Below are 24,899 nucleotides of genomic sequence, written 5' to 3'. Positions count from 1 at the left end.
AGCAATATTTTTCTTTGGCTTTTCTCCTTTTGGATCATTTCATTCATTACTATCTGCAGTGTGAATTCATTCATGTGTTACCATGGAAATGCCCGATGATGTCAGGAGTTTAGGGGCTCTAAGATGACGCATGGCGCCACCTGCTGGACAGAGTGCCGTAAATATGATTGGAAAGATCGCATGAACGAACGTTTGAAGTTTGTTACAAAAAACAGCAAAGGAAAACAGATACAAAAGAATAGAATACAAAAGAAAGGAATATAAATTTTTGTCCAAATTTAGCTTCAGTAAGTTCTAGGATTTCAGATATTAATGTCTGTTTCTAAACACCATAGTTTCAAAACTCCAGTGGACAGGATGAGTTGGAGGTTTAGCTAAGAATTAAAATGATTATAAAGTATTATCAGACAGATATTTTAATAACAATTGCTTGGTTGTTTTTTAACAGGACATTGTCATTTTTGGGTCGTTTATGCATCAATCCGGGGCTTTGAAAACACAGCCCTCAAACTCTCGCAGTTGTTTCTTAAAGGAACAGTTCACCCAAAAATGAAAATTCTGTCTTCATTTACTCACCTTCAAGTTGCTCAAAATCTGTATAAATTTCTTTGTTCGACTCAGAACAGAGAAGGATATGTAGAAGAATGCTTGTACCCAAACAGTTCTTGGACACCATTGACTACCATAGTAGAAAAAATAGCTTTATATATTATTTTTGCTCTGTTGAACACAAAAGCAGATATTTTGAAGAATGTCGTAAAGTAAACACTTCTGGGGCACTTTTGACTACCATTGTAATTTATCCTACTATGGTAGCCAATTGGTTTCAAGCATTCTTCCAAATATCTTTCTCTGTGTTCATCAGATTAAATGTATACAGATTTGGAACAACTCACAAGTGAGTAAATGATGACATCATTTTTAATTTTGCGTGAACTGTCCCTTTAAATGTAGTAATAAAAGTCTGCAAAAACTGTGGCATTCCAAAGTAATGGGTCAAGCCAATTACTCAACACCCACTTCAAAAGTGGGAGCGCTTTTTATTATACTTCTTCCAAAACAAGACGGGGAAACAATGCTGACAAATAATTGGTCCAAATTTAACCCACAGAAACCTCACAGTGCTTTATTACACGCAGGCTGATATAATTTGGTTATATAATTTGGTTATATTCAGTTGTATTTCATAACAAATGTTTAATGCAAATAGCTTAACAAACTGTATAAATGTCACCGTTACAGTGGATTTTTACTGATGTAAATGGCAGAATATATTGTAAAAGACATCTTAATGTCAGTCAAGTCATGTGAAGTTCATGTGATTCAGCATACATCTAATTCACATTTTCTGAACAGAAGCGTCAATGGCGAATGACTACAAGTCTGTCACTCATTCAGGGATTTGAGATGAATGAGATGATCATGATTTTAAGCCACACTTTATTTAGATAATTTGACCAAACAGTTCTGGGGTACCATTGATTTACACAGTAAACTAAACTACTATGGTAGTCAATGGTGCCCCAGAACTGTTTGGTTTCCTACATTATTCTAATTATGTTCTTTTGTGTTTAACAGATCCAAAAAATGTATACAGACTTGAAACAACATGAGGGTGACAGAATTTTCATTTTTGGGTGAACTATCCCTTTAATGTTTGTGGATATAGAAGATGGGCCACTTATGGACTGCCTTAGCTTTTTTGTTTATACAGTGTATTTGTTTCATCAGGTTTTGACATTGTTTACAAATTTTGTCATTGATTGTAAAATTTGCTTTTTTTAATAAGTTGATTGATAATGCGTTTTTAATTATTAAAATTTTATCTAACTAAAAACTTTTGGAATTTGTCAAAAACTATAAATAAATAGCCTGCTAGGTAGCACTTTATTTTGCCAACTATGTGTTTAATTATTTTCTGTCATTTATATTCTGTTAAGTAGCACTTTGTGTTGGCACTTATATCTGTAATTATATTAAAACATTTTTTTCTCTGAATCTGGATTTCACGCACTTTATAATCTCCATCCATTATTTATTATTTTAGCCTTCTGAATGCCCTTTCTCATGGACAATTCACCTTCTTGACTACAATAACTAATAAACATCGTTCAAAGGCAGGCATTTATGGTGAGAGTGACACTAAATGTAGAAAAAATATAATTATTATATATCATAGATTATATATAAACAAAACATATTTAGCACAACTAAATAAACAGTTTGCTCAAATTGAGCTGTTATCATTTTTATATGTATATAGAAGTTTAAAACTTAACAGGTTAAAGCAAACCTTCCTGCCAGCAGATCGCAGCTGCACGACCAAGTTAACAGTTACAGGATATTACATTTTCATTCATTTGCTTTTATCCAAATCACATTTAACATTTTGTCAACACGTTACAGGACTGATAGCCTAGTTTACTAGGCCATGTTACTATGAGTTCCACTTTGACTGGGATTCACATCTGCTTTTAAAAACACAAATTCGTGGTCTATGTCATGTACAAATTTCGACCGACTTTCCCACTGTGCATGTAAATTACAGGTAACTTAACGTTACGTCTCTGTGCTTTTATAGTTGCTCATGGAAGACCCGTCAACTCCGAGAGAAAATACGAAATAGTGAAATATATCCTCATATGATATATCAGGCCACTTCATCCTCCCACAGTGTAATACATATTAAAATATTAACCAGAGCCGGCCAGCTAATGAAATGGAAGTCTCAATACAAAAAGGAAGTATGTCACATCATTTACTTCTGCGTTCAAAAATAAGGTGGATAGGTACTGTATATATATATAAAATGAAATGATCATTCAAATGGTAATTAGATTTTTTTATGTTAGTGGACTTTGACACCTTCCAAAAATAACAATTTGATGTGCATGCTTTGTTTTTCGCCCTTTGCCCTTAATTTTGCAATAATTAACAGTTTTAAGACTCACAACATCATGGAACTTTGGAATATGGAAAAAACGTTCAGTATTTGGACATCAGTCCAGCTGGTCAGCGTAGGGGGTTTGTAACCACAGGTGACAAAATGCATGAAATGCAGAAAACACAAACAGTAAAATTCCAGGCTAGAAGTCACACAAATCAAATCTCAGCATCTATCTGACCCTGTATGTCAATATAAGACCCTATAGTGCATATGCAATAGCCAATAATTGACCACAAATATTCCTAATTTTGCAGACAACCAGTTCTGTCCATTGTTAATGGTCTATAGAGCAGATAATGTTATTGATAACTGACAAAGTTATCAATAACATTAGACTGCGTTCACCTATATTGACATTGCGATGCTCTAAAAGATTGTAATTTGTTCTGTTTTATGAGCTCTTAAATGTAATGATTAGTTGTATTTCATTGGGATGGGACAGTTGATGGGGTTGATTTAGGGGATCACAGGGAGATCAATTGAACCTTTCACATATATCAACAGAAAAACACAAAGCCAAAATGTCAAGACTCTTTAGAGGAAGCAGCCCCGAGGGATCTTGCAACGAAATCAATTACAACGGTTACAGACATGACAGGGAATCACCATTTGAAGCATATAATCGCACTAACATTATTGAAAACTACACTTCATGTAATGATGATTTAGCAGAATAACAGTTTTGAAATAGACTGTAATGAATTAATATACTGTACATAATAAAGCTAAAATACACATTTAGTTATGATTCGAATTACAGTAATAAAAGAGTGAAAAAGTATTGTTTTACGTGATCTGCTTTCTCTATAGTTCCCATGACTTTTGGAGATCTTTTGTACTGATGTACTGTTCTGCTTGACACAGCACACCCCCTTGTCCACCGTGTCAGGCTTGGTTTAACATGCTTGTAATCAACACAAAAGCCCTCATGCGGTCCTCTGGCCCTGTCGTAAGTCCACAGGCAGGCACATGACTGCAAAACCCTGCACCGAATCTCAGTCAAACTGCGATTACACAAATGCTACGTTCTGGGCGGATGTAACATACGGCTCTGGTTTCCTTGACGACCAGCCTGACCAACCTGCTGCAAAGGCCAGTCGCTCTCAGTCGTAAACTTCTCAGAAGTGTGGAGTTGTGTGGCCGTCTGCCTCACCTCTCTGATCCACAGGGCAGCAATGCATGTCGTTCAGCAGGACGAAAAGATCGATATCGTGTTGAGAAATCAAGGAGCAACAGACTCGACGTTCGAAGTAAGTGCCAAATAATCTTCTAAATAAACCGAGCTAAATCCTGTAAGGGGAAAAACTGTATTTTATCAATTGCCGGTTGTTTCTTTTAATCACATGCTTGTATGAAAAGTTCTTTATAGAGTTTGTTTTATTAGTTGGGTTGTTGAGACTTTTGGAATTATCCAAAACCTTATTCAACTTGGTTACCTATAGTGGCCAATAAGAAGTCAAGCTGGAATTCTGGTGGTATGTGAATGAATGCAACTATTGTTGTGACAGTTACAAAAAATGAATTGCAAACTTTTGTGGGTTATTTTCAAGTCATCATAACCATTATGAAATTATGCAGCATGAGAAAGCTGAGAAGCAACAGTATCATGACATCTTGTGTTCAGAGGCCCTGTATGTTTGATTGTTACAGTCATATTTCGTGTTTTTGTTTCGATTTTTTCATGTTACCACATTATGCATTATTGAAATACAAAAGAAAACAAACCAAATCTGTTCATTCAAATGCACAAGTGTGCTGAATTTCAAGAGGTCTTCCTCAACGCAGAACATTTGTAAGTATATGAAAACTGTCAACACATGTAACAACCCAACATATATAACATAAGCAGATCCATCCACAAAATATAGCAATACATATAAAATAAAAAGATTTGTTTGGTTTGGTAAAACTTCAATCCTATGGGGGAAACTGACTTAAAAAGACCAGGCTAATTTCATTACGGATTTATAAAGGTCATATGGCCTCTGGGCGAACAGTTGGGCACTATGTACTTGTTGTTTCATATAAACAGACCGCTTTCTCGCTTTCTCTTTCTCTCTATTTGTCTCTTTAACCACCATATAGTCCACGTTATGAGAGAAGTGTATGACCTTATTGTGAAAGCTCATTTTGGATCATTTCTGTAACTTGCATGTACTGTTAGACAACAATATTAAGTAATAATGAGAGACAGCATTGTATAAACCTAAATTTCAGGACTACACTGTATTCTTTTGCATTGTGATTTAGCACATACTATATGAACGCATGCGTAAAGTATTAGCATTAATTCATGTTAATAATGAATAAATTAGCATTGGATGCAGTCCTAGTCTAGGCTCTAGTCCTGTCCAGACTGGACTATTGCAATGATGCTCCAGAATGCAGCGGCAAGAGTGGTCTTCAATGAGTCAAAGAGAGCACACGTCACTCCTCTCTTCATCAGGTTACATTGGCTGCCTTTAGTCGCTCGCATCAAATTCAAAGCTCTGCTCTTGGCCTACAGAACTACGACTGGTTCGGCACCCCATACCTTCACTGGCTAACACAGACTTATGTGGCCTCTAGATCCCTGCGCTCTGCAAACGGACGACGTCTTGTGGTGCCATCCCAAAAATCACACTCACGTCTGGATCTGTTCTACGATTGTGGAATGATCAACATCAGCAGATTCTAGCCATCTTTGAGAATCAGCTATAAACACATCTTTTCCGTCAACACCTGACCCATTAATGCAGACTTCTATTTCTTTTCCACTTCTTTTAACTTCTAATTTAGCTTCGTATACTGTGGTAGGCTAACTGAGACCAGTTTTATTGCACTTATGCTATGTTGTCCTTGTGTTGTACTAATTGCCTCTCATTTGTAAGTCGCTTTGGATAAAAGCGTCTGCTAAATGACGAAATGTAAATATTTGTGAATAAACACCGTTGCTCATGGTAACGCTGTATAATCCAGGCAATTAATCTCCTTCATAACAGAGCTACTTCCACGTCTCTTCCCTGCTGAAAAAAACAACAGAACCCTGCCCAAAACACAATAGAAAATGCATCGGATTAAATGGTTATTATGGGAATTGTATCCCATCTGTTTATTACAAACGCCACACTGCAAAAACTGATGTGTTAAAAAACAACACACATCACCGTGTTAATAGTATAATGACACATGTTGTGTAGATTTCTACACACATAGTGTGCATTTTATTAAAAAAAATACCCCTGGAAAGATTAACACAGTAAATGTGTTATCTCCTGAAGGGAGGGCGTAATTTTAAAACTAAAAATACCTTACATGGTAACACATTAATTGCTTAAAAACACACATTTGTGTGTTAAATTATATGACACAATTTGTGTGTTAAAATGGCTTGCACACATATTGTGTTAAATTTGACACAACATGTGTTGTCCCTGAACACACTCCCTACAAGTGTTAAAATTTGACACAACACGTATCATTTTTAACACATCACTTTTTGCAGTGCAGAATACATAAATGGCGCTCAAATGGTTTTCAGTTTAAAGTAAAAATGACTTTGTAGCAGTTTAATTTTATGCTTTATAGATGGTTCTTTCTGAGAGGACCCAAGGTGGGGAGTCTGGGGACATGTTTTATATTTTTAAATCACAGATGCAGAAAATCTAACTACACTTATAATATTTGGATGTGGATAAAAGATGGAATGTTTAAACCCACGTTCATGAACACATTGAAACTGACTCCCTGGACTCCCCTGAGCTCAAAAATTAATGTGTTTTTGCAGTCATGGTATTGATTGTAGGATCATGGTATTCCTCTGGGAGGCAGTAGCGCAGCGCTATTTACCATTTACACACGTAGCGGCCATGAAAGTACCGCGACTTCGATACTCTCGCGGTACTTTGATGTCCTACGCTGGTCGGTCCGCGACTCTGCGCGTGAGGTGAAACGCTTGGTTTTATGCTGAAGTTTGATGTTGTTTTAGCCAAGTGTCACATCTTCAAAAAAATCCTGCAACAACACAATTACTTGTCGCCAGACCGTTAAATCGGTTTACTGTGTACAGACGCTTTAACAATAACATCAACAAACCGTCATTTTATAGGCTACTCTCGGCTGGCGTGACGTTTTACAAGGTGACCACTGGGCAGCTAGCAAAAAAAACTAGCTATGCCAGAAACAGAAGCCGTGTTTTATTTTAGTCTGCCCTCTGCTCTTTCTGTGGATAGTAAGGAAGAAAAAATGATTGGATTAAAAGACCACACACACACACAAGATGATAATCTTATTAGGAAAACAGACTGCACAACATCAACGCTGCCTTGTGAGAGGCCCACAGTGCCGATATGAGCCGCTAGTTGGCAGTATATGCATCACATTGTGCAGGGAAACATGTATTTCTTAACATGTGTAGAATATGTTGTCTGAAAAGGGAGAGGATTGAATATTAAGGGCTAAAATGTGTGGATTTACCTTCACACTCAAATAAAATTTTATTCAACATGCAGCAACATATTACCAAAAATCTGATCATTTGCCTCCCAAAAACTGTTATCATAGGTACACAGGTGATATGTTTGACATGATAAAGCATGTTTGTACAATCATAAACATGGACATGACATAATCTGGGTGCTTAAGAGTGCAAGTCTCTTCTGGTTCTGATATTTTTCTGTCTGTCTGTCTGTTTTTGTGTCTTAAAGGGTTAGTTCACCCAAAAATGAAAATTCTGTTATCATTTACTCACCCTTTTGTCATTTCAAACCTGCATGGCTTACTTTTTCACATCCAGAACACGAAAGAAGACATTTTGAAGAATGTTGGTAACCGAACAAAGGCGGTACCCATTGACTTGCATTGGTTTTGTTTCCACACGATAGAAGTGAATGGGTACCGTTGTTGTTCGGTTACCAACATTCATTACAATATATTTTGTGTTCTGCAGAAAAAAGAAAGTCATAAAGATTTGAAATGACAAGAGAGTGAGTGAGTAAATGATGACAAGAGTTTTCATTTTTGAGAGAAACTATCCCTTCAATACACCATCATTGTCATATGCCCTTACAGACTTCTTCCCTCCACGCACGGATGAATCTTTATCCCCTCGTGTCTACGAGGCATATAGCTTCTGAAGAGGCGCAGTCTCTTTATAGTCATTCATACTTATGTATATGCTTGACAGTGACACATTAAAACAAGTCACCTGTTTGGCGTATCATACACCCCCCATGAGACACCCTGCCCTGGTTTTTCTTAATAGAAGATCACCCACACAGCTAACACTGTTTAAAAGCTCTATTATGGGCTGATTCATGCATTACTCAATGTGCGTGATAAGAAGAAAATAAAGGTTTCAAAGGGGAATCATGTTGATCCTGGAATAGGTTTGGTGGGTTTTCTATTCAGCCTGTATTATGTTCCTAATTTTGGTTTATGGAAATATTAAAGGAACAGTCCACCTAAAAATGAAAATTCTGTCTTCATTTACTCACCCTCAAGTTGTTCCAAATCTGTATAAATTTCTTTGTTATGATAAACACTGAGAAAGATATTTGGAAGAATGCTCGTAACCAAACAGTTCTTGACTATCATGGTAGGAAAAATAGCTTTATAAATTTCTTTGTTCTGTTGAACACAAAAGAAGATATTTTGAAAAATGTAGCAAAGCAAACAGTTCTGGGGCACTTTTGACAACCATTGTCATTTTGGTGGCCAAGAACTGTTTTGGTTGCAAGCATTCTTCCAAATATCTGTGCTTGAATAATCTCTACTTCCTGCAGATTTCAGAAAGCAGCCACAGCCCTGTAAAGACAGTCAAGGCCCAACCCTGCAAGCACGGTTTGGAAGCGTGTCTGGACCAAAAGCTGGAAAACAATCTTATCTACTCCATCAGCGATCGCCCACCCTGGTACCTGTGCATTCTTCTGGGTTTCCAGGTGAGACATTCACAGTCTTGCATGCATCTAATCTGTAGGTAGAGACAAAGAGCTTAACCCCCACCACACGTGAAATGATTTACAGGATATTTATGCATCTCTTAAGCAGACCCATCTCTCCTGAATTGAACTATTGACACAGTGGCTGTTTTAAGTGTTGAACTGACAGCTTAAGGGTTGAGTTCTCCTCGCAGCAGGTGAAGGGAAAGCGGGCGTGTAATAAGCTAGGTGGGAGGGCCACATATTTGCTGTTTAAGGAACGATCAGAGCATGATCACATAAGATTTAACCCCTTAATGCCCACACGGACGCTACCCCACATTACTTTTGCTTTCTCACGTCTGAGGCCTCGCAAATCCATTTAGTTTATAACCACGCCATGGCTTTTAATAGACGGTCAGAGGCAGCTTGACCTGCACATTGTTGAAATACTCAGCCAGTCCAAATACATTGACCCCTTGACATCTGGTCTCACATAATACTTCAAGCAAATGAGCAACTTCCGGTTGCTGCAAAAATTCACATAATGCTTTGCGACCGCTCTGCGTTATTCCAAATTCGCATTTGATGGTGGAGGTGTGCAGAACGTGAGCCAAAGTGTTTGTCCGCATGAAAGATGGAGATCAAAGGGAACCGAGAGGGGAGAGAAAGGAGGGTACGCAAGGGACTCACGTCGACATGTGAGGTAAGAAGATGTGCGAAGAGGAGTAAAGAGACGCCCTACTCCTCCGATACTCTCGCTTTTATCTCCTGCAACATGGAGAGGAGGAAAAAATGGTATTTCATGTCAACACACGTCGACTCCCCGTGAGCCTCTTTTCAGCTTTCATAACCAGTGTTTTTACACTAATGCCTGTCCCTTTAGGGTTATGAAGTACAATTCAACACAGTGTCCAAGTAATCGGTCTGCATTGTGTGTGGCTGGATGAAAAATAACCGGAGCCTGCCGATGGGTCGGCTTGCCTTTTATTCTGATGAATAACGTAACTGATGATAAAGATGTGTGTGCACTTGATAAATTGTTCTGTTAAACGATTCCAAAAGGGTCAGGACAACCTAAACAAATGATACAATGAAAAATGAAGGAGACGATGCAAGAGATGGACATATAGGATGAACGCTGTCTGACTTTTAAAATATCTTTGCAAAACAAAAGCATGTGCTGTCAGTGTGTGCTTCAAGGTTAATAAAGCAGAAACATAAATTATGACTTTACATCTAAAAGTATGACTTTACATTTAAAAGGATAGTTCACCCAAAATAAAAATTCTTTCATCATTTACTGATCCTCATATCTTTTCAAACCTTTATGACTTTCCTTCTTCTGCAGAACACAAAAGAAGATATTTTAAATATTGTTGGTAACCGAACAACAATGACACTAACTGATTTCCATTGTATGAACACAAAACCACTTTGAGTAATTTCTCAAAATATCTTATTTTTTGTTGCACAGAAGAAAGTAACACAGGTTTTGAACGACGTGAGGGTAAGTAAATGATGACAGAATCTTTTTCATTTTGGGCAAACTATCCCTTTTAAGCTAACATATTTCGTGTCATTCTCATTTCCATTCCAAACACAGGAAAATGCGTAAAACATAAAATTTGAGTGCATACAACGTAATTTGCACTTCTCAAAACAGCAGGAAGCTACAAATATATTCCCCATCTTCTGCCGCATAAATTTTCTCCGGTGCACCGCCCCTATATCCGCATCGTAATCTTCTGTCAAACCGGCAGAGTCATCCGCCAAATTTTCATTTTCTAGCCCGACAAATTTATGAAGCGTCCTGCTGAGAGTAAAAAGGGGCTATCAATTCAGCACAGATAGGCCAACATCTGTCTTCCATTTCTTGCACATCTCCCCGGCTCAGTCAGGCCACATTTAAGATTTGCTACATTTTTTTGTGATCATTTGTCTTCTGTAACGTCTCGCCCTAATAACTGGGGGGTGTTTGGAATGAACTTATACTTGTTGTCATCTGTATTAGCTCTTCATTCCTATGTCTTGCCCCATACAGCATTACATCCTGGCATTCGGAGGCATCTTGGCCATTCCTCTCATCCTAGCCGAGCCGTTGTGCATCAAGGAGAACAATGCTGCTAAAAGTCAGCTCATATCCACCATCTTCTTCGTCTCGGGTCTGTGCACCTTGCTTCAGACCACCCTTGGGACCAGGTAATTATATGAATGTTCCTTAATACATTCCTAAGAAGGTTCCCTCATGTCTCAAAGTGTTTAGTTGTTATGAAGACGGATGAAAAGCTAATGTGAAATTAGTTTTTAGGAAATTTGTTTGGTGTTCAACCAAACAAAGAAATTTATACAGGTTTGGAACAACTTGAGAATTTTCATTTTTGAGTGAACTGTCGCTTTAACCAGAAACAATTTCTTAGCCAAAAGTTCAAAAGAAAAGTCATACTGCTAGATCAGTTTCACAGCTCAGATCAGCATGGCCGTGGTAAGCCATCAGTTAAACAACACAAACCAGTCTGTAACGTGGACATTTTTATAGATGTTTACTTTAAGGCCTTCGATAGTTTTATGATCCTCAAAATGCAATAAGATGAAAATTACAGTGTTTTTAAATCCCCACTGCCAACGGTTTTTATGATTTAGCCAGTGTAATATATAATAAAAGCTAGGAAAAGCCAAACATCCTTTCTGCCTGTTCAGATTGCCAATTCTGCAAGGGGGAACGTTCACTTTCATCACCCCGACCCTGGCCATCCTCGCGCTGCCCAAGTGGAGATGCCCGGATGCGAGTGCCGCCCCCAACCACAACGCCACCGTCTCTGTCCTCGCAGACAGCGACGAGGTGTGGAAAGCCCGCATCCGTGAGGTACGGTTAAAAATGTCATTCAACGGTCGACCCGATCAAATGTACTGCCAAAACAAGCAATGTTTGTCTAAAGCCGAAGTTTGAACACGCTCGGTGAGGCTGTTGTGAGCTGTGAGTCATGTGTCAGACAGACATGTTATGAATGCGATTCATTGAGGACTCACTTTATGGAGCTGATTTGCATTCATACGGATTTGTACGGAAAATGTACAGGTTTGGAATGCAAATGTATCATGGCCGTTAGAGACGGAGAGATGTGTGCGAATCCTCTGAAGATTGCAACTTTTGCGAGGGTGCTGTCGACGACAGTGATGATTGAATGAGATCCAGATGTGGCTGAAGTCTGTAAGGCTCGTTGTGTGGCTGAATTTCATTATCTTCAAAGCTCAGTGAAATATGTTACGATGTATCATTAATGACATTATGGTGTAATATCAATGTGTTTAAGACATTTACTGATTTGTGTGTAGGTGTGTCGCAGTGCTTTCAAGAATCAAACTGTCAAGTTGGGTTAACTGCGTTAAATAAATATATATAAATATATTTATTATAAATGTGTTTATATATAATATATATAAGCACATACATGATGCCTTTTAAAGTGATAGTTCACCCAAAAATAAAAATTCTGTCATCTTTTGTTCACCCATCAAACTGTATGGCTTTCTTTCTTTTGATATTTAGAAAAATGTTAACAGGACCCCATTCACTTGCATTGGTTTTGTGTTCATACAATAGAAGTGAATGGGGTCCAGTGCTGTTCAGTTACCAACTTTCTCCAAAATATCTTACTTTTTTTTGTTAAGTATACTTAATTCCCAATTTTAATGCTCAATAACAGTCCAGAATATAGAAAACTATGCAGGATGTCTGTATAGTTCTCAACTGGATGTCAATACTATACAGTATATGAATACTGTGTGTTTTAGTGCCTTTCCAAAAAAAATGTATGCTTAGAGAATTTGTGCCGTGAATACAAAAATCAGGACCGTAGGGTGAACAATTCTGAAGGCCCAAATGTGCACAAAATGTCCCATCGTTGAGGTAAAAGGTCTCGGGCAATATATAATAATTGTTCCAGAATTACTAGCTACAGCTATGTCTCCTAATACTAATGAGGCCACATTCAATTCTAAGTCGTCGGTTCGTTTGAAAGAATGAGCATAGAGTGAAAGTTTTATTTGAGCAATAATTTTACCTCGTAAAGATGTATATGTACAACAGTTTAACCCTTGACTCACGAAGACGAGAAGAGAAAATATCTTAATGGCCAATCTGTGGAACTTGACTAATGATTGAGGGCTGTCGTAATTCATCAGACGATAGAGAAAAGTGTTGTATTCAATCTCTTGGCAGTTTAAAGGTTTGATTCAGGCCGATTCTTTGCAGTACCTACAGTAGTACCCAGAACGATACCATAAGTTGCATTCAGCATTTTTACACCGTTACCTCAATTGCATATGTCCATTAGCATATCAGTTTCTAATACAAAGCACACAGCACATGCAAATATCCCTGCAGGTGCATGTTCTTTTCTGTTATTTCCTTTTCTAAAATAATGACCTGAAGTGACTTTTTTCGGTGTTAATCGAGTCTGAGCAATGTTGCTTTTAAGTTACAGTAAGATTGATAACATCGTCACTGTAAAAACTGCAAAAATATGCTTCCTGAGTCTGACAACTAGACCCATAGCAATAGATCATTTACAATGCTGACGTGTAAATGAACCTCAAAGTCCCAGTGAAATGAAAAATGACAATGCCTATTTTTTCATGAAATATTGAAGCGTTTATTGTAAATAGTTTATCAATGTGGGTCATTCTCTTTTTAAAATCCGTGTGCCCTCATAATCTTAAATTAAAATCTGAAAATGCACTTCCTTCCTGTAATGACTATCCATCTTAAATAACATTTGTTAGACGGCTTGGGCGGAGCATCCGTTTAACTCCACCCCTTCAACTGTCACTCTGCTGCCAGTTCCATTTCAGAATGCAACGGCTGTTTATCAAATCGCAGCGAAAGACGAAGCCACGCCCACTGTTTTTCTCATCAGAAATTCCATTTCACTTGTAAATGCGTCAAAATATGCAAGTAAAAACGATCACAACTTCCAGTTCACGGAGATTTTAAAGGGATAGTTCACCCAAAAATGAAAATTCTGTCATCATTTTAAACCTGTGTGACTTTCTTTCTTCTGCAGAACACAAAAGAAGATATTTTGAAGAATGTTGGTAACCAAACAACGGCAGTACCCATTCCCCTGCATTGTATGGACACAAAACTAATGCAAGTGAGTGGGTATCGCCATGGTTCGGTTACCGACTTTCTTCAAAATATCTTCTTTTGTGTTCTGCAGAAGAAATAAAGTCATACAGGTTTGAAATGACAAGATATATATATACATATGTCCCAAAATGTTGAAGCATTACAGAACATCCTTTATAAAAGTAATCCAAACTGTGTCTTCTTAAGTGAAATAATAGGTGAGTGTATCGAAACATAAAATTATAGATCCAAAACAAGATCTAAATTTAAACATGGTGGTAGGTTGATAGTTTCATATCTCATCTCACTCGTGTGTTTTGTGTCAGGCATATCTCTCTCATTAGAACTCATGAGATTTGAAATGATCGACTTTACACACCACTTTTACACTTCATACAACCATTTAGTGAACTCACTTGATATTTTTCCTTGTTTTATTCCATTTTGGCCACAACTTCTCATGCATTTCCTCACAACTGATTCTTCCTCTTTCTTAGATCCAGGGGGCCATTCTTGTGGCCTCAATGCTTCAGCTTGTTCTGGGCCTGTCGGGTCTCGTGGGGCTGGTTCTGAGGTTCATCGGGCCCCTGGCCATTGCTCCCACCATCAACCTCATCGGACTGTCACTTTTCATCCAGGCCGGGCAAAAGTCAGGAGCCCACTGGGGAATTGCAGCTCTGTGAGTTACTGTGTAATTATGGGTAACAGAGAAGACGTACAATAATGTCAAGCACTATTTAAAGCAAATAACATTCTAATGAGACACAATGCATGACACAAAGTTTGTTTTGCAAATCCCCTGCACAAAGAGAAGAAACTTGCACCAAGACATGCTCTGTCACTTAAAGGGCCCTTTTAAAAAACGTCCTTCACGGTTCGCTGTTTTTCTGTGAGGATCAACCCTACAATCCTTTGCTGAAATAACATAGTTTGTTACTCATCCTTTAGCGTTCCTCTGAGAATACATTCGTTTTGACATCAGTTTGATCTTCTTGCGCCTAAGACCCGCCCTGTTTCAGTGTTTATGCGTAAATAAAGAGGTTTTCGCTGAATATGTGACTTATTAGCACACATATCTCTTATTCCACCGTAAAACCTGTCAGTACGCTTTAGACGTTGTATTTGTTTATGGTGATATTTTCTTTATTTTATGTTCATTATTGTTTACCTTTTTTGATTAAACCATATGTTAAAGATCCAGTGTATGAAATTGAGCGGCATCTAGCGGTGAGGTTGCAAGAATTGCAACCAACGGCTCACTCCACCCCTCCCTTTAGAAGCACTACGGCGGCTGACAAAGAACTAAGATGTCGTTGCATTTTTGCTTCTTTGCAGAAGGAGATAACGTATTTACAAAACGCGCTCTGTAGAGCAGTTTGTCCATTTAGGGCTACTGTAGAAACAACATGGTGAATTACATGTAAGAGCACCCGTGGTGTATGTAGATAGAAATAGCTCATTCTAATGTTATACAAACATAACGCTTCATTATGTAAGGTCTTTATACACCTCTGAAGACATAGTTACATATATTATATTGCATTTCTGTCAATAGATCGTCCAAAAAATTACACACTGGACCTTTAATTATAATTATTTCAAATTAAAAGTAAAACCAATCCTTGATTCTAATCCTCTTCCTTATTCTAATCCAGTCCTTAATCTGAGCCCTGTTAGTCTTAATCTTAAACATGCAGTTACTTATATAGTTGTATAAGTAAACCCTTGTTGTAAAGTCATGTTTGGTCAAATGCTTTTTGGAGTTTGGGATTTTTTTTAAGATTAGTTTAAATGGGTATTGTTTAAAGGAATATTTCACTCAAGAAGAAAATGTTGTCATTATTTATAGTATTGTATACGTTTCATACCCGTATGGAGAATTTTAAAGATGGGTTTTGAATGATGCAGACCTTCTGTAAATCTGCAATGATCTCTTTTGGTCTTCTTTCTACAGAACCGTTTGCCTCATTTTTCTCTTCTCTCAGTATTTGAGCAAAGTTGAGGTTCCTCTCATTGCTTACAAGGACAAGAAGTGGAAAGTGTTTCAATATCCGCTTTTCAAACTCTTTTCTGTGAGTTTATTTCTATATAATTTTCATGCAGAAAATACTTTTGTATACAATGGCCCTGAAAGTTATTTAGACACTTGGTAACTTAATTCACATTTGCAAACCTATGATTTTCTTAAAGCTAACATACTTATGAGCCAGTTTGCATGCATACTTCACAAAGGCGTCCAAGCAAAGAAGTTCATCACATTTACTATATATGAACATATTCTACTGAGTTTGTCAATATATCTTTGTTTTTGTATATCCGGAATGTAAGGGATATAATGCTAACATTTGGCACGTGTTTGATAAATACAATGAAATGCAATAAATTCTGAAACAAGATAAAATATTTTGATGCCGTTTATTCACTTCGTTTTTTAAAAGGTTGAATGCAAGAATCTTGTTTTCCTTTTCTAATACTTCAGTAAAATTAATAAAGTATGATATTAAATTGTACTTACGCATATTTTTGTCTAAATACTTTTAATTGAGTAAATTTGTTTCTACTGTATGTATACTAGGTGTAGTTTTATTGAGTACTGTTTACACCCCTGACTGTAAATGACTGTACTCACGTACATAAGATGCATATTCTCTTTAGAGATGTCTTAAAACTGAAGGAAATTCCCACAGTCTGTAAACTCTTCACAGCCAGTTACAGATAAGATTTGAGATATAATCTGTCACCAAATACAGGTTTCAAAGAAACCGTTTCTAAACCACAGCCCGGTCTGTAGTAATCCTGTCCAAAAAGTGGTCAAACAGGTTGAACTGAAGATTAAGGCAATTTTGAACTGGGCTGTAGTGTTGGCAAAACGCCTCGAAGTACCCCAGGGCTTCCCTCGTCCTACTTTACATATGCTACCGACAACAAAGAAATGACTTGCATTGTTCGCATAAACAACTGACATTGATTGGCATGTCTTGTAATGTTGCAAACCATTCTGACCTTTTAAAAATTAACCACTGAATTTGAGAAAGGAGAAAAGAAAGTAGCTTGCAAACACATGGCAAAAGTTTACAACCTGTTATATTGCCCCTTTAACAGGCTTTGTTTGGGATGTGCGGAGCCTGGCTGATTTGCTTCCTGCTGACGTATTTTAATGCCCTGCCTTCATCGCCACAAGAGTACGGCTACATGGCCAGGACAGATATAAACCTCGATGCAGTTGCAAGTGCCGCCTGGTTTTATGTGCCATATCCAGGTAAGCAGCATTCAACCGACCATACAGCAGTTATGGGATTTTTAATGAAACCCGCAGAATCCTCCACTTCATTTTTTCAACTCCCCATGGGTTGATTTTTATTAAAACTTTCCTTTTGATGACACATTATTTATATGTGCTATATTTTATTGTTACCCTTGTACCAGACCCTTCAAATCTTAAAAAATGAAAGTTCATCATTAAAAACTGATCATGTCAGGATTTATTTCAGTGCTAATATATTTAGTTATTGAGAATCGCCAACTTGCTACAGAATGTGCAAAGTTCATAGACAAGAGTTTGGCCGTTCTGTGCAAAGTTAGTATACTTGGTTACAAAGGATGACGTGAAGACATATGCTTTCCCTGAAAGCCATTTTGTCAACTATCTGTCTAATGACATTTATGAATAATACATGTCACACGAAGGTGGATTTTCTTACCTAATAAACATAAACGACTGCTATTTCGACATAGATCTCCCAAGCGCTGTGTGCCAGCTGTTTTTAAAAGGTGTAAAGAAGGACGTGCTATTGCGAATGATATGTTTCTCTTTGTGAATCCAGAGATGAGAGATACATGTGGTCTGAGGGCATTGTTGATACCTCACGATTGAACCCTCATAAAGTAGATTTAAGAGCTGTCAATCACCGGCAAAGGGAGTTTATATTGCTCGGATTAATTATGAATGACAAAGGTGTATTAATGTCTATGACACAAGCGAAGCTTACGTCCGCCACACATAGACGTATTCAATGACTTTATTTTATTAAGACCTGCTTTCAACACCCAGCGGAATGAGCAAATACGTGTTCTTAAAAGAGCTTTAAAGTTTTCACAAGGTCCCATTTGTATTTGAGATAAATCACACTGCCTGGGGCTTCCGATCGCAGTCTAATCTTCAAATTACCGGCTAATACAGTTTTGGTCTGAATGTTGCTGAGAACAATCCGTCATTTGCTTTGACCCACTTAATCCCCCTGAGACATATCTGTGCTCCAGGCTAATGAACGAGAATAAAGGAATATGAGCTTGAAGACACAAGCAATATTTTTCTCTGTATTTTCTCACACGGAAACGCTCGGATTTGTACCAGTACTGCTTAAACATTGCTATTGATTGTATCTCAATTGTATCTCCCTGCTGAAAAAAACAATATAAACCATTAAAGAAGTTGTAATGGTTTCAAAGGGGTTTGTTTTGGTTTTAATGGAAACTGTAATGGTGTCTACTAATGATTCTATTGGTGGAATGTTAAAACCTAATAGAATAATGCCCAAAACACACTACATAAAGGAATTTTGTAATGGTTTTAATGGAAAAAGCTATTGGGTTGTAATGGTATTCTAATGGAAACCAGTAGAATTTCTGTCCCTGTTAAAAAAAACAATAGAACCCCAACAGAAACCATTACAGAAATTCTAATGGTTTACAATATACCATTATGAACCATTAGCTTTTTCCATTAAAACCATTAAAAAAAATCCTTTTTGTAGTGTGTTTTGGGCATTATACCAGTAGGATTTAACATCACACCTGTAGAATCCATCACATACCGATAGACACCATTACAGTTTCCATTAAAACCAAATCCCCAAAACTTCCCTGCTGAAAAAATCAATAGAAACCATTAAAGAAGTTATAATGGTTTTATTGGTTTTAAAGGGATTTGTATTGGTTTAAATGAAAACTGTAATGGTTCTACTGGTATGTGATGGATTCTATTGGTGGAATGTTAAATCCTACTGGAATAATGCCCAAAACACACTACAAAAAGGCATTTTGTAATGGTTTTAATGGAAAATCTAATGGTTCATAATGGTATTTTATTGTAAACCATTAGAATTTCTGTAATGGTTTCTGTTGGGGTTCTATTGTTTTTTTCAGCAGGGAATCCATAAAAGAAGTTATAATGGTTTCAAAGGGATTTGTATTGGTTTTAATGGAAACTGTAATGGTTCTACTGGTATGTGATGGATTCTATTGATGGGATGTCAAATCCTATTGGAATCATGCCCAAAGCACACTACAAAAAGGAATTTTGTAATGGTTTTAATGGAAAAAGCTAATGGTTCATAATGGTATTTAATGGAAACCATTAGAATTTCTGTAATGGTTTATGTTGTGTTTCTATTGGGGTTTTTTTGCAGGGTCTAGCAAAAAACAATAGAAACCATTAAAGAAGTTGTAATGGTTTTAATTGTTTTAAAGGGATTTGTTTTGGTTTTAATGGAAACTGTAATGGTGTATACCAGTGGTCACCAACCCTGCTCCTGGAGATCGACCGTCCTGAAGATTTCAGCTCTAACCCCAATCAAACACACCTGAACTATCTAATCAAGGTGTTCAGGTCTGCTTGATAATTACAGACAGGTGTGCTGAAGCAGGGTTGGAGCTGCAGTCTGCAGGACGGTCAATCTCCAGGAGCAGGGTTGGTGACCACTGGTGTATACTACTGTATAGTAACATTTAGATACTTGTTGGCAATTTGCTAAAGCATTCTTCTAGTCAAACATATAGTACTATGTCAAAGTAGGATTTTCAAGTATTGATTTGCTCAAAAAAAACAAAATAACTTTATTATGTTAATAGTGTGAAATTGGATTTTCAATAACCACAAGCAGCGTTACTGATACAATACCCATTTCTAAAAATGGAAATCATTCACAGAATTAAGAAACATACACCTCCCAAATACTTTAGAAGGTCTTATTTAATTCTGTTATTTCAAGTATTTATTTGGTAACAATGGAAATCTGGTCTGGTTTTGAATGGGTGTCAAGATAAACTTGCCTCTTTTATCAAAAACTATATATTTCCTTATGTTGATAAAAATATTTTGGTTTGCTCAAGTGCATTAAAAAAACTAAACGAGAAGAAAAATGTCTTTTCTAAGTAAACCCATAAATCTTCTTACTACACTTATTGTATAACATTACGTTCACAGCATGCCGATGTTAAAACTACATGCATAACAACTCATTATTATACTTGTTATTCCCATCATAAACTGAAACATCTCCGTGATCCAAGGAACATATTCTTCATCTCTTTCAGGTCAATGGGGTTTACCTACAGTGAGTCTGTCGTCTGTACTGGGCATGATGGCTGGGGTACTGGCCTCCACGATGGAGTCTATTGGAGACTATTATGCTTGCGCCCGTCTCTCCGGTGCTCCTCCACCACCCACTCACGCTATCAACCGTGGAATTGCCGTCGAAGGCGTCGGCTGCATGTTGGCTGCCCTCTGGGGCAGCGGTAATGGAACCACCTCCTACAGCCAAAATATCGCAGCTTTGGGAATTACAAGGGTAGTTATGCCTTCAGCATGTTCACAGTATTGGTGATATGCAAGAGCATACTTTATATGGCATTGCAGCGTAGTTGTTCATTCCTTATGTTTAATCTGTTTGTGTAATAAATTGCAGTTCTTTATCATTCTCTAATTCCCATTTTCTAATTCCGATCCAATCTGTTCCCATTCCTTGAATATTGATGAATGTGTTTTGGTTTGTTTGGTTTGGGATGCAAGGCAGTAGATCAGATGACTGATGTTTTATGGTTTGATTTATTATGGTTGACCTCTCTTGTGTTTTAGGTTGGCAGCAGATTGGTACTCCAGACAGCTGGACTTCTTATGATCTTACTGGGACTCTTTGGAAAATTCAGCGCCGTCTTTATAACCATTCCAGACCCGGTCATTGGTGGAATGTTCCTTGTCATGTTTGGCATGATAGCGGCAGTGGGAATCTCAAACCTGCAGGTTCAAAGTTATTACTTAATGTATATATTCTGCGCGTGTACACTACCGGTCAAATGTTTTGGGACACTTACTGTACTCACTTTATTTTAGAATAATAATAAACTCATCAAAATTATGAAATGAAACAAATGGAATTATGTTGTAACTATTTTTTTTTATATTTTATCATAAGTGTAGTCACATTTTGACTCGAATTTGCAGAAATGTTTTCTTGAGTTCCCATCTAGTCTTTGCTCTTATTGGCTGTTCTGTCTTCATTATTCAGTCAAAGTCATCCATTTCAAAAACATTTTTTATTAAATAAAATGTTAGTTTTGTCATGAAAAACGTGTATGTTTGCAAAATTATATTTTTGTCTACTAAACTAATTTAAGTATACACCTTCAGATCAAAAGTTAAAAAGTTTAAAATAATGAGAAACTCAAGTGTCCCTAAACTTTTCACCATTAGTGTACATATTGATAAAAATGTCTTTTTGTTTATTTGTTTCACTCATACCGTGTTGCAGTATGTGGACTTGAACTCCTCCAGGAATCTCCTAATCCTTGGCTTCTCAACTTTCAGTGGCCTTGTGCTTCCGACATGGTTTCATTCGAACCCGGGCATGATCAACACAGGTGAAATTTTCCAGCACATCAAAACAGATACAATAGCAGCCCGATATGTGTCGTTTAACAATGTGCATGTGGAGAGGTATTCAATTAGCTGCATGAGCATGCATATAGCAGATTAGCCGGCCCATACGGAATTGTGTGGAATGCGGATTTAAATGTTGTAACATGTTAAATTGAGCTGAAACTATGACGCTCTTACTGCTGAACTGCTTACAGCATTATCAGATTACAATATTTAAAAAGCACACAATGGGCAGGGGACCTGAGAAGTCTTAACAGGTTTGTAAAACTGAGTTATATGCACACTTCTTCTGTGTGGGCCTGCAGTCAAGATGAAAGAAAACATTGCAGTTGACCTGTTTTAATTATCCACTTATTTAATAGACAGAACTTAAACGCTTCCATTCAGGTATATGTAATTACAGTGTTATAATACTATAATAACAGGTTCTCCATCAGTCATTGTAAGTGTGTAGTGACAACACTGTTAAAAGCTTAGCATTTTTGTTCTTCAAAGGTTAGCATGTTTTTACAAATTACCTTATTTTTGGCTGAAATGATCTGTTTTTATGTTTTAAAATAGTTATTATATCTTATTGAATGAAAATTACATGAAACATACAGTCCTAGTCCTCCATGCTGGCTTCACACTGATGCATTAGCTAAAAAGGCCTTCTACACTTTATAATGAAAACAAGTTTTTATTTTTTTTGCATATCAGATGATAATGTTGCTCTTGCACGCGACACAAGCATTAATATAGAGTCATAAACCCAGCTATGTGGCAGGTCATACAGTGCATGTGGCATATCCTGTGCTTATCCGTAGCGGTGAGAAGCATTGTCTGGGCTTCTGAGGTTAGGGCTGCTTATCTGGCAATCCTCTTTTGTAAGTCTCCATTTGACTCGGCAGTAATCTCCTCACTTCACTGCGCGTCGCACCTTTTCTGCAACAACCCGGCGGACCCCTTCAGCACCCTTTCCGTGAACTTTTCATTAAGCTTTGACCCAGCGTTCAGTTAACCCCGCTTAAAACAAGGGGGCTTCGCTGTCAATAATGTCTAATTGAGTGCTTTATCAGAGGCTCTTTTAAGCAGTTTATTGACAAGCTTCCAGGACTAAGTGATCTAAGCTGACACATTGAACTTCTGACCAACAAGTGGTTTGTGGGACTGGTCAGATTTGCCATGAACTAGAACATCCAGTTTATTGAGACATAATTGTAATTTTTATTTACGTATTTACACGTAGTATGGGAACTACGCTTGTGTGGAACATCTGTCACTGTTTGACTGGTTCTGGATGATTTTGTATCAAATGGTTTTGTTTTGCAGGCATAAAAGAGCTTGATCAGCTCACGATGATCCTCTTCACCACCCACATGTTCATTGGTGGATTCTTCGGGTTTGTTTTGGATAACACAATACCAGGTAAACCATAAAAAATGGGACTGTTGGGCATGTTCATCTGCATGGCCACCAATGAGTCAAGGCTTCTTTCAACGAAATTGTGTAAAACCAAGCAATTCTGTGCTATGATGATGTATCGCAGCATGTATAATTTATTAGCATTCCTACTAAATAATATAAATGTCATACCAAAATCCAAGTCTGTTTTTCTTCCGTGGAACACAAAAGCAGAATTTTTTAAAGAACCAGTTTGCAGCTGTTGTCTATGACAGATTACAGAGAGAACTATCAAAAAACATCAAGCCTAAACAAGCATCATAGTTGTATTACAGAAGTAAAAGGTTGACAAAAGCAAAAAATGTGAGACAACATTATACTACGAATATGAATAAAAATAAATGATTTGTTTTTTTCCCAATGTGCTTGACAGGAACAGATGAAGAAAGAGGAATCAAGAGTTGGAGGAAAGCGGTTCAAGAAGGAACACAAACGCACTCCGCTGATCTTTCCTGTTACAATCTGCCTTTCTGCACAAACTTCATTCAAAGGTTCAAACTGTTCCAGTACTTTCCGTTTCTGCCATCCCTCAAGTCACAGGAGCAGGTAACACACCTGTAGTCCTGTACATTGAGACTACAGGTTTAAAAGGGCACATTCCAGACAAGCATTCCAGGTGTGCACCATTCTGACATGAGTGCATGATGGGAGGACCAGTTCATCATTAAGGCCTCTGGGAATCTGGTTGAGAAGTCATTAACTGGCATAAACTGTCTGCCATTATGAGTGAATGGTATGGTATTGAGTGACCTCCACTAAAAAAATGGCACCAGTTTCTGAAGGTTGGACAGCAGTTGGGAACATCTGTCCTCAGTCAACTGTGGCAAAAAAACAGCATTTGGAGGAGAAAAACAAAAAATATTTCATCTATTTTTTGGAATACTATCGTATTTTTACATGAATAAGTGAGTTTGAGTTTCTTTGATATGGTTTTCCTAATCGAGTTGAATAGAGTATACCTAATTGTTTTTTTTACGTAATGCAAATAGTATGTGTCTAATATAGATTTCTGAAATGCTAATATACTATTTCTGAATACTGTTGTACAGTAAAGTAATTTTATTTTTGCATGCATCATTTTGACATTTTATGTGATTAAATTGACAGATCATTATTTGCTGGATATTTTTGGAGGGGCCCAAGAAAAATCTAAAGGGGGGGGCAATGCCCCTAGACCCGACCCGGTCATCTATGCTACCTCTAATATTATAGTATAATATTTCTAATCTAAATTTATAAATCTTAATTTTTTTATTAAAGCTGTAGCCCAGTGGTTAGCGCTCCGGACACATATATATCACAGGGACCCAGGTTCGAGTCCCACACCCCGTCTCTTACCCTCATGCTCCTGTCTGCCTCGCCTCTACTGTCCTATGCATATAAATAAAGAAAATTTAAACCATTAAATAAGAGAAGGTCATAATCATGGATCCTCACAAGCAAATGTGATGCTATATTCAGCACTGTTTTTGTACATGTGCATTTCATTTCCTTTCAACTTTTAGATCAAAAACAGAACGAAGTGTCTATGAATAAACAAATCAATTTGTTTTTCTTTTAAATTGAGGACCCAGATAATGTTCATATCTGTAATCCTACCTATACATTTATCAATAAATCATTTTAGTTTTAAATATTTTATTTTAAGTTGTTTTTTACATTGGGAACTGTGATGATTAAAAACAATAGTATCATAGTCAAAATATTTATCCAAATGACAACACATTCGGATTCGCTTAATAGGACTAGGTGTTATAATCCCACTATTTCAGCACAGTTGAATTGCCCAATAAGACATTTCCCATGCCTTATGCAGGGGGAAGC

At 37.3% G+C, this 24,899-nt stretch overlaps 1 protein-coding gene across 2 annotated transcripts; it reads left to right on the top strand.

The window, feature by feature from the left end:
* The first annotated feature begins 3,869 nt into the window (after positions 1 to 3,869).
* On the top strand, positions 3,870 to 24,667 carry si:dkey-106n21.1 (solute carrier family 23 member 2). Of its 2 annotated transcripts, none has more exons than XR_008962658.1 (12): positions 3,870 to 4,197; positions 8,710 to 8,865; positions 10,889 to 11,046; positions 11,545 to 11,710; positions 14,473 to 14,654; positions 15,930 to 16,047; positions 17,078 to 17,234; positions 20,291 to 20,544; positions 20,832 to 20,996; positions 21,561 to 21,613; positions 22,944 to 23,039; positions 23,449 to 23,556. XR_008962658.1 is itself a non-coding variant. In XM_057329894.1 (12 exons), exons 1-12 carry the CDS (start codon positions 4,123 to 4,125, stop codon positions 23,634 to 23,636), a joined length of 1,824 nt encoding a protein of 607 aa, XP_057185877.1. In that variant the 5' UTR covers positions 3,870 to 4,122; the 3' UTR covers positions 23,637 to 24,667. The 2 variants fall into 2 exon arrangements, 1 of the variants encoding a protein (XP_057185877.1); XM_057329894.1 differs by having other exon boundaries at positions 21,505 to 21,613; positions 23,449 to 24,667.
* The last annotated feature ends 232 nt before the right edge of the window (positions 24,668 to 24,899 follow it).

This window comes from Triplophysa rosa, linkage group LG3 (assembly GCF_024868665.1).
Source record: "Triplophysa rosa linkage group LG3, Trosa_1v2, whole genome shotgun sequence".
Classification (NCBI taxonomy): domain Eukaryota; kingdom Metazoa; phylum Chordata; class Actinopteri; order Cypriniformes; family Nemacheilidae; genus Triplophysa; species Triplophysa rosa.
Note: the sequence above shows the minus strand (reverse complement) of the source record. Positions and strands in the feature narration are given on the sequence as shown.